This window comes from Coptis chinensis, chromosome 8 (assembly GCF_015680905.1).
Source record: "Coptis chinensis isolate HL-2020 chromosome 8, ASM1568090v1, whole genome shotgun sequence".
NCBI lineage: Eukaryota > Viridiplantae > Streptophyta > Magnoliopsida > Ranunculales > Ranunculaceae > Coptis > Coptis chinensis.
Window position 1 is genome coordinate 15,567,943 of NC_141463.1, and position 9,694 is coordinate 15,577,636.

General features: G+C 41.4%; 1 protein-coding gene across 1 annotated transcript; it reads right to left on the bottom strand.

The window, feature by feature from the left end:
- Nucleotides 1-6,791: 6,791 nt before the first annotated feature.
- Nucleotides 6,792-8,067, bottom strand: LOC147480189 (zinc finger BED domain-containing protein RICESLEEPER 1-like). The gene is made up of 2 exons (XM_086578581.1): nucleotides 7,845-8,067; nucleotides 6,792-7,735 (listed from the first exon to the last, which is right to left on the bottom strand). Exons 1-2 carry the CDS (start codon nucleotides 8,065-8,067, stop codon nucleotides 6,792-6,794), a joined length of 1,167 nt encoding a protein of 388 aa, XP_086434707.1.
- Nucleotides 8,068-9,694: the final 1,627 nt, after the last annotated feature.

A 9,694-nucleotide genomic window follows, 5' to 3' on the forward strand; every position in this document is an offset into this window, starting at 1 on the left:
TTCCAAATAGGTAACCTGGTGCTCCGCCGAGTGACACCTAGTACCAGGAAAGAGAAAGATGGAAAGCTGGGTCCAAACTGGGAGGGACCTTATATGGTGGTGGATATCGGAGGGGCGGGCACCTACAAATTGCGGACACAGGAAGGCAAACTGATAGAGAAGCCGTGGAATGTGAGAATGTTAAAAAAAAATCACACTTGAATGTAATGGAAATCTAATGCCTGAATCTGGGGCTGTATGTAAATATATAATACAACAGCACTTTTGAGAAGAAATCTTCGTTTATAAAGAGATGAGTCCAAAATAAAAATGAGACATGGAATGCTAATGAGACCACGGAGGGATGAGCCCTCCTCTGACACAAGGTCGAGATTGAGCCTGGGGCAAGGCGAGTCCCAAATGGTTTTCGGAAGTTGTGATATCCGCAGGAGCGGGATGAGAGGCGCAAATAATACGTGGGGCATAGAGCCCAAGGATGGAGAGAGACATCGGCGAGGATAAGCCCTTCGCTGATATGAGATTAGAGATGAGCCCGGGGCAAGATGAGTTGCCTCAAGGGACTTACTGAGGCTGCAGAACCGCGGAGTGGGATGATCCCTCTGTAGGGGAGAGGTGCAAATCGCACATGGGACATGAAGTCCCAGTGTGGAGAGAGACAGCGGAGGGGAGGAGCCTTTCGCTGATAGGAGGATAGATTCTACGGAGCGGGGTGAGCCCTTCGCGGATTGGGGATACTAACACCATGTGGGGCATGAGGCCCAAACATGGAGAGAGATAGAGGGGCGTTGGAGTCCTTTGCAGATATACGCAACCATCATAAAAACAGCAAGAAGAACGAGCCTATCACTGATGCAAGGAACTAGTCGTGGAGCATGGAGGCTGGCTTAAAGTTGGTGGAATAGCCAAACATTGAGAAAAAGACAGGGCAAGGGTTACATTGGAGTAAGGTAAAGAGACCAAACCACAGAGGAAGAGATGATAAATACGCCAAGCAAAATCAAACATCACATGAAAGAGATTAATATTCAAACATAAACATAACAATTGTACGGCAATCAGTGACCCAGATGGGATAAAAGGACTTATTACAAAAAAGTGCAAAAGACATAGAGTATTTTTAGCGCTTCGCGGAGGGAGAGTCGACGACAAGTAGGACATCAGAAAATTCTTCAGAAGGTGCGGTGGTGGTTGCTGCAGTAACGTTCTCCAGGGCCTCGATAAAGGTCTCTTCGGTAGCCGCGATAGGGTTGGAAATCTCTTCATGCACTGGGGAGCGGGGAAGGGTATCAGTGGCAGCCGCTTCTTCCTGGGCGTCTTCGGAGGGGGCTGCTGCCGGGGTGTAAGGATTTTCAGGCAGGAGCCGTCCTTCCTGGGTGAGTCGGGCAAGCTTTTCCTGGATCTTCTTGGTTACCATTTTGTCAGCAAGAAGCTTGAATCGTTCGCGAAGAATAGCCATGTCATCTTGATGTTGCTGAAGTAGGGCAGCGATAGCATCTTTCTGTTCTTGAGTGAGGGTGTCGATGGTGACAGTGTCCGTGTAGTGCTGATGAGAAGATTTTTGGCGGATCCTGGGCCTTGAGTTTGTCATGGGCCTTGAAGTTTGGCCAAGTTAGCAGATTGCTAGCTTCGGATTGAAGATTTGGATTATGAAGAAAATGTCCCTTTAGACCGTAAAATAGTGAGGTAAAAAAATTAAAAAAAGACCTCTTTCTCCAAGGCAGATCCAACTTGTTCTTGGTTGGTCCGTGGGGAAGATGCGGATCATGAAGAAAATGTCCAAGCTCACCTAGAAACAAATTGTTTTATAGAGAGGTAAAAAAATTAAAAAAAAAAAAAAAAATGGGAAGAAGAGAAAAAGGGGCGTACCGTTTTGTCATAATTAATTGTAAAATTCAATATCATTAGTATCAAAAAGGTCTTAAAAAAAAAAAAAAAAAAGAAAAAAGAAGAAGGTATCAAAAGAACCCCCATCGGAGAGGGGGGCAATGTCCCTAGTATAAAAAGAGGGCGTTGTAGAATAGGGAAGAGGCTACCGTCGCATTGTCTAGGGCGGAGTCCGCTGTGGATACTCGGCGGTTGCGCACGTTGAAGATTGGACATAAGTCTTCTACAGAGGCCAGTTCGGACGGGAGCATGGGGAAGAGACTGCGGGTGGAAGTGACAAGGTGATGGGGGCAAGTGCTTCAGATTCAGAGGTCCACGGAACTACCGGGACTGACCCATCAAAGGCTGATGTCCGTTGTCTCTTGGACGGGGGCATTTCAGTAGAAGCCATCGCCTCGGTTGGGGAAACCTCTGTCACCTCGTCGTCCTCAAAGTCACTGCCAAAAAGCTTCTATTTATGGACATCTATGTCATCGGTGGGGGATTTGGGAGAAGTATACTGGTCATCCCAATTGGATATGGAGCGGTAGGAGGGGATGTCTTCAGGGCGCAGAGGTGGCGGGAGAGTCTCGAGATCTTAGGGATTGAGAGGAGGTGCAAGGACGACAGCGGTAGGCCGGAGGACGAAATGTGGGATCTTTTTTGGGTAGGCGGAGAGGCTCTGGGTTTTCGCTCTTTGGGAGGGGGAGGGCGGTAAAAGGGAGCTGAGAAGCCACGGAAGGTTTGTAGACAGGGAATTTGTAACAGCGGGGTGGCGGTGGTAGGGTGGATGCCTAAGTGATTGGCTTGAGTGGGTCCGAGGTTGCGGAATCTTTGAAAAATGGGACAAGATATATCGGAGTAGAATTAGGATTTGGAGTCTGGCCGCCAACCTACAACACAGAGAAGAACAACGACTTAGAGTATAACGGTAACAATGTAACAATAAAGAAGAGAAAGACAAGGATACTCACCACGGGGGATGAAGGCAAGATGGTTAAGAGTTAAATCGGAAGGAAGGTCCGCGGACAGAAATTGTTCCTGATACATATAAAGGGTAATGGTGCCATACTTTGTCTAAGGATGTGATACGAAGCAAGAGGGGTAGCTTCTGAGGGCATACACAAAAAGACTGGTAACCTACCCCGACGTCTTTGGTGCTTTTCTTAAGGAAGTAGTGGGAGAAGATGTCACGGCTGGTGATTTTGGGCTCGTCGGTTCTATTGTAAGCATTCGCGGCATACATAGTCCTCCAAAAGTTTCCTATACCTTGGCAAGGAGGGATGTTGAAGTGGTTGCACACCTCGACGTCCAAGAGGGTGAGGGGCAGCCGTAGACCAGCAACAATTTAACCTACCATAATCACGAGGTGACCGGGACGACGGGGAACTAGGTGAGGGTAGTGTGTGATGGACGACACGTGTTCTAGAGTTATGTTGGTTGGAATGCCATAAGCAGCCCTAATGACGTCTAGATTAAGGGCAGCGACATCGTGAGGGTGGAGGTAGCAAAGAGGCTGGGCGCCCGGAGGTGGAGGGGGCTGCTATAGGAGTAGTGGGAGGCGGAGACGCTACTTGGGGTGAACGGAAGTGGAAGAATCGCCGGAGTTAGAGCCCGACATCGGAAAAACAAAGAGACAGACGTAGAGAATGGGAAAAACCTACTATTTAGCTTGAACAAAAATAAAGCAAGCCTAGAAAACGTACCAAAGGGAGCAAGGAGAGTGAAAGCGCTCGAGTGGAGGTCCGGAAGGAAGGAAGAACCGCCAAGAAACCAGTAGAGCACACACAAAACGGAGAGTGATCAAAAAAGAGCGAAGGGGAGAGCAGTGGAGAAAAATGGGAGAAGGAAGGCGAAAAGGAGGAAGAGGGAGAGGGAAGAGTGTTTAAATAGTGAAGGGGTAAAAATGTAATTGCTGAGGTTGTGGAGCTCGAGGAGTAAGTTGGGTAGACCAACCAATGCAAGACACGTGGAAGCACAAGGAACGAGGGACGGCTAAAAATGCGCGTGATGATTACAGTACAGTCCACACACAAACCAAGAAAAAAGAGTATGGGCGGTGGAAAGAGAATAATAGTGAGGGTTCTCGACCCCAGATCCCTTAACGGGACCGCACCGTTGAGAAAGGGCATTTGTAGTGGCACGATGTAGCAAGATTGTACTAAGTCCGCGTTGTAGGGGATAAGAGGCAGCATAAGCAGGGACAATGAGGAGCAGCGAATCAAGGCCACGGAACCCTAGTCCACGAGGCGGCAGGTGTACGGTCGGTAGGCGAGCCGTAGGATGAACAGACAGATGGGTGGTCCAGATGAGAGGGGGGGGACTATAAAAAAGAGAAGATGAGGAGACAAAAGGGGCGGCTATGGTGAGATAGAGGAGGAGAGAGAAAGAAAAGATATGAAAGAAAGAAAAAAAGGGGAGCTTATATAAAAGAGAGTTTTAGGGTCAATACATTCACCTTTGCATTGGGCAGTCTCACTTTGTTTTTCACCAAAACGGTGGAAAAGAGGAAAAATATTGTCTATGTGGAGGTGAATAATAGTCAACTGTATTGAGGATGCTCTTAGCTAAGGGTGGAATTCTAGCTAAACAAGCCGAGCTTTACCATGCTCAAGCTCGGCTCGCTAATTACACGAGATTTAAATTGAGCTCGAGCTCGGCTCATATAGTTAAACGAGTGAGCTCGAGCCAAGCCCAAGCCGAGCCCGAGCCGCTCGGTCATTTTACACTATAAATATGCTATTTGAGCTAAACGAGCTCATTTGTTACACGAGCTTTAATTTGAGCTCGAGCTCGGCTCATATAGTAAACGAGCGAGCTTGAGCCGAGTTTAAACGAGCCAAGCCCAAGCCGAGCTCCGAGCCCTCGGCTCAAATTCCAACCTTACTCTTAGCGAGGCTTTTGGAGACCCACCTCAAAAGTACGCTCACGCCTCACAGATTAAGAGACGAGTGATATGCTACTCTTTGCTTACCTTGAGAAATGCCTGATGGATGGGCAAGACTGTCTTGGTTAGGACCGTTCCAGGAGCGAGGACAACACCAAAAATAACAAGGAGCAGGAGATTGGTGATGGGCATAGTACGAAGCACAATTAGGGGTGACTTCGGATCGGATCGGATCGGATTAACCTCCTTCGGAATTTTTTGAATTTTTTTCGGAACCTAATATACTAGCCAAATCCGATCCAATTTTTTTTCGGATTCAAAATATATTTCCAATTTCAAACTTTCGAAAATTTTGGAATAACTCGAAATTTCGGAATACTTGATAAATTTTCAAATCATTGTTGTTATGACAGACGTGGTGCGTGTGATGGTGCTATTCGTTTTTGGGACATATAATAAAGTCTTCATAGAGTCACTGCAGCGCTCAATCCTGTGTAGAATTCATAATAAGAGAAAAAACACAAAGGGGCATATAGTATAAAGGGTCCTGTGTAGAATTCATAATAAGAGACCCCCTAGTCTTGAGCTACACCTAAAGTTGAAGTTAACCATTCAGAGAGAAAAAACCCATTCAGGAATGCTAGCCTTTACATAACTTCAAAATACCAAAAGCAATATCAAAATCCACCTTAATAATTTTGGATCAGTTTAATATCTACTATGGCAGTATGATATTGTACAAAATTTTAAAACCTATTCAACCAATGCAACGTCCAAGAAACCATCACAAAATTACAATGTTTCATTAGCCAATGTATGATACTCCAATTCATTTACTCTTCCTATTTATCAAAAGCATCCAGCAGCAGTGCAGCACCAATGACCTCCATAGCTATTACTCCTATTAGTGTAGCACCTAAAGTCCTGAACACACAAAATTTGTATAAGAATCTACAAACCAAACAAATCTGGATGTTGAACTTAAAATAAAAACTATACAAAGTAAATATAGAGATTAAAGAAACAAGTTATAAAACTTACAATTAAGATGACTGCCCTTCCAAAATATAATCAAGTAGTTGATCCAATTGACAAAGATCCCAATTCATGCAAAACTACTATAATGACAAAGCAAAACACATAATAAGTTTTAGTAAACAATAATAGAACAAAAACAAAAACCAAAATCAGGTTGAGCACAATATACCTTCCTCAATTTGTTCAAGTGCAGCAAGATTTTCTTCAACCTCAATTGATGACAATGAGGTTCTTAGCCAATCTTGAGCACACACCAAACTTTCTACAACTTTTGGAGTCAAAGAGCTTCGAAATGGATCTAGAATTCGGTCGGCAGTGCTAAAAGCACATTCGGAAGCAACCGATGTTATAGGAATGGTTAAAATATCACGTGCCAACATAGCAAGTGTATGATAAGGTGGAACCATCTCTTTCCACCAAGCTAATACATTAAAAACATTTTCATCCCCTTCTACAACACTATCATCCAAGAACTTATCCAAATCATTTAAACCTACATTAGCATCATTCTTCTTCAAATTGCCCTTAAGCACGTCTTTAGACAAGAGACGCTTATTCACCTTCCCAATCAGATTACTCCCCTTATCATTTAAAATGCTAGATGATTCAATTTCTTCATTGGAAACATATTCTAGTTTATAATGGTTATAAAGACGAGTCATCAAAGCTTTTAACTCATCACGGAATGTCTCCACCAATTTCTTCCTTGTATCATCATCATCATGACCAATTCTTACTAAATAAGTGTCATACCAAAACTCCACATATTGCATTTTATACTGTGGATCCAAAATTATTGCAACAATCAAAATCTGATTTAGAGTTTCAAACTTGCAATACTTATCAAACTTTAAATTCATTTTCCTAGCCATATCACAAAAAAAAACACATCATCAATAGCTAAATGATCCATGATCAGATCTTTAACTTGTGTTAACTCATCAAAATACGTGTTAGAAGTAATATATTTGGAACCGGAAATACGTTTTGTTAGATCATAAAATTATTCTAAGAAAGCATGCAAAGCCTTTAGTTTCATCCAATCAATATCCCCCATTACACCCTGCTTATTTACATTACAATCAAACCTATAATTTGGATCACACTCATCAAACTTATCAAAGACCTTCTCAAAATCCATTGCAGCATTTATCATTAAATAGGTTGAATTCCATCTTGTTTTGACATCTAAACACAATGACTTTTTAGAAGTAACCATCTCCTCCAGACAACACTGTTTAAACACTTGCAAGCATGAAGGACTACTCCTCACATACTTGACACTTCGACGAAGGCGTATGATTGTATCTTGAACCTCCGCAATTCCATCACCAACAACAAGATTAATAACATGCGCAAAACATCTCACATGAAAGAACTCACCACCAAACAACAACCCATTTCTCCTGTTCAATCTTCTTTTCAAGTCCTCAACACATGAATCATTATTTTTTGCATTATCAAGTGTGATGGTCATTAATTTTTTTATACCCCACTCTAATAGACACCCATCTATAGCCTTGGCAATGGCTTCACCAGTGTGTGGGTGTGGAAGCACTCGAAAATTGATAATCCTTTTGTGAAGCTTCCACTCCTTGTCGATAAAGTGAGCGGTTAAGACCATATACCCCAGATTTTGGATTGAAGTCCACAAATCTGTTGTGATGCATACCCTAGAAGGCACTAACTTCATACACTCTTTCAACTTGATTCCTTCTTCATAAAACAACTTTAAGCAATCCTTAGTTATGGCTGTTCTACCAACCACATGAAACTTAGGCTGAGCTTCTTCACAAAACAACCTAAAACCTTCATTTTCTACAAAACTAAACGGGAGTTCATCGACAATTACCATTACTGCAAGGGCTTTGCGACACTTTTCTTGGTCAAACCTCCAATTAGAAGGCTGACCTTGTTTAAAAGTAAGTGTTGTTTGAGTTTTGTCTCCTTCATAACCAGGAAACTCTCTACATTTCTTAAGATGATTCCATAATTTGTTGGTTCCATGAGATGAAGGTGCAGTAACCGGTTTATGACAATAGTTGCACATATATACCTGTGCCACTATATTTGTTGGTTCCCTTTGATAGCTTCTTAGCAAAGTGATTCCATACATCAGAAGGTCCATGGTGTCCAACTAACCCAGACTTTGGACCTGTCTTCTGCTTCTTCTGACTTATAACTCCACTACTAAGAATACTAGCTACTGGACCTGAGTTTTGCTTCTTCTGACTTATAACTTCATCACTACTAGCTACGGGAGTATTGTTCTCACCCATGACTGACATATATACCTGCACAAGCATATATTATTTCAAACAATTAAACATTTAATTTATTCAATGTCTTATATAACAAACACCAAACATCATTGTCGAACTAACATAAGATACATCATTGTACTTATTCGAACTATATAGAATTAATAATTATAGTTGAAATCAAATTCTTTTGGTTGGTTGGTGAGTTGAGTCCATCTCATGGCCCATGACCTCACAATAGCTAGAAACTAGAGCTATACATTGTTGTATTATTAGCTTGTTAAGAAAAACTAGTTTTGATTATTTACGATTCAGGTACAAACAAACTATAGTTCTGACATTTAAAAAAATAAAGCTTTAGAATGCCAACGGAGAGGTATGGACAAGCTTACTTTACTGAAGGAACACAAACACAAACTGAAAAGAACAAGAGAACTAATGAATTCATTGTGGAAAAATAGGAAAATGTATAACCCTCAACCTTGTTTTATTCAAAGTCATCAGTTACGGAATTACTAGTAATTATATTTCCGGAATACTATATCTACAAAGCTATGTATCTTCTATAACAAATAATGAATATTGTACTATAATAAACAAAGAAATAAACGAAAATACCTTTTATACTGAATAGTGAATACTGAAACTCGAGAAAGAGAACGAAATCAACTCATCAACAACAAAAGGACAATAATATACCCAAAAATGCCCAAAAAAATTTTTTTCAAAAAGGACATTAAATCATTAGAAAAATTATATTTTTTTTGCAACAAATCTATTATTGATAATTAGAAAGGACATTAAATATGTTAGTTACAAGCTATAGAAAAACGAATAGTTTTATAATATGATCATTATATTCGAAAATTAATATCTAACCCGATTATATCCAAATCCCAATCGGATAATTAAAAATTCAAAAGCCCAAAAAATAAGATTCGAATCCGACAAACCCAACCCGAACCCGAACCCGAATAAATAAACGGATACAAAGGGAACTAGGATTCGGTCGGGGTGTTCGGGTCAAACCCGGGGAAGAGAGTGGGGAAGTGGGTGGCTAGGTTATCAAGTTATGTTTTTGTTTTGTTATGTTTTGTTTTAGAAAATGAATGAACGGTCGAGATTGACCAAATCTAATCAAGTGGATAGTGATATTTTCGGAATAAATCGGCAATAATATCGAAAATTTCGGATCGGCTATATATCGAAAATTTCGGATCGGATCGGTTTTTAGAGTTATATCCGAATCCGATCCAATTTTTTTTCGGAATTTTCGGAAATCGGAAAATCGGCCCATGAAAACTACACCCAGAGCCAGACCAATTTTGGGTTGGATTTCGGAAAAATTGGAAATTCGGCAAAAAGAGACACCCCTAAGCACAATGGAAGCCACAATCCATAAGAAGAGACCCATTAGCCCAGACTACTACGTATCGTGGACAACAGCATCAATGGGCTTCAAATTGCCCATAACTAGCCATTGGTTACCATCCCATGTGAAGGTATACTGCAAGTCCGACCCATAGTCCAAAAGATAGATATACCCTTATGATCAAAATATAATTTGTTCAATGTTTGGATTGACAGTTGACACAACAATTTATGGAGAATCTAAATTAGCCAATCGAAATGGTATATCTATTTT

Excerpts from the sequence above, each read along its gene's own strand:
- LOC147480189 (XM_086578581.1), bottom strand. The coding sequence starts at position 8,067 with ATGGGTGAGAACAATACTCCCGTAGCTAGTAGTGATGAAGTTATAAGT. Across the intron at positions 7,736-7,844 it reads CAACAAATATAGTGGCACAG|GAGACAAAACTCAAACAACA; the intron begins GTATATATGTGC and ends CTGGTTATGAAG.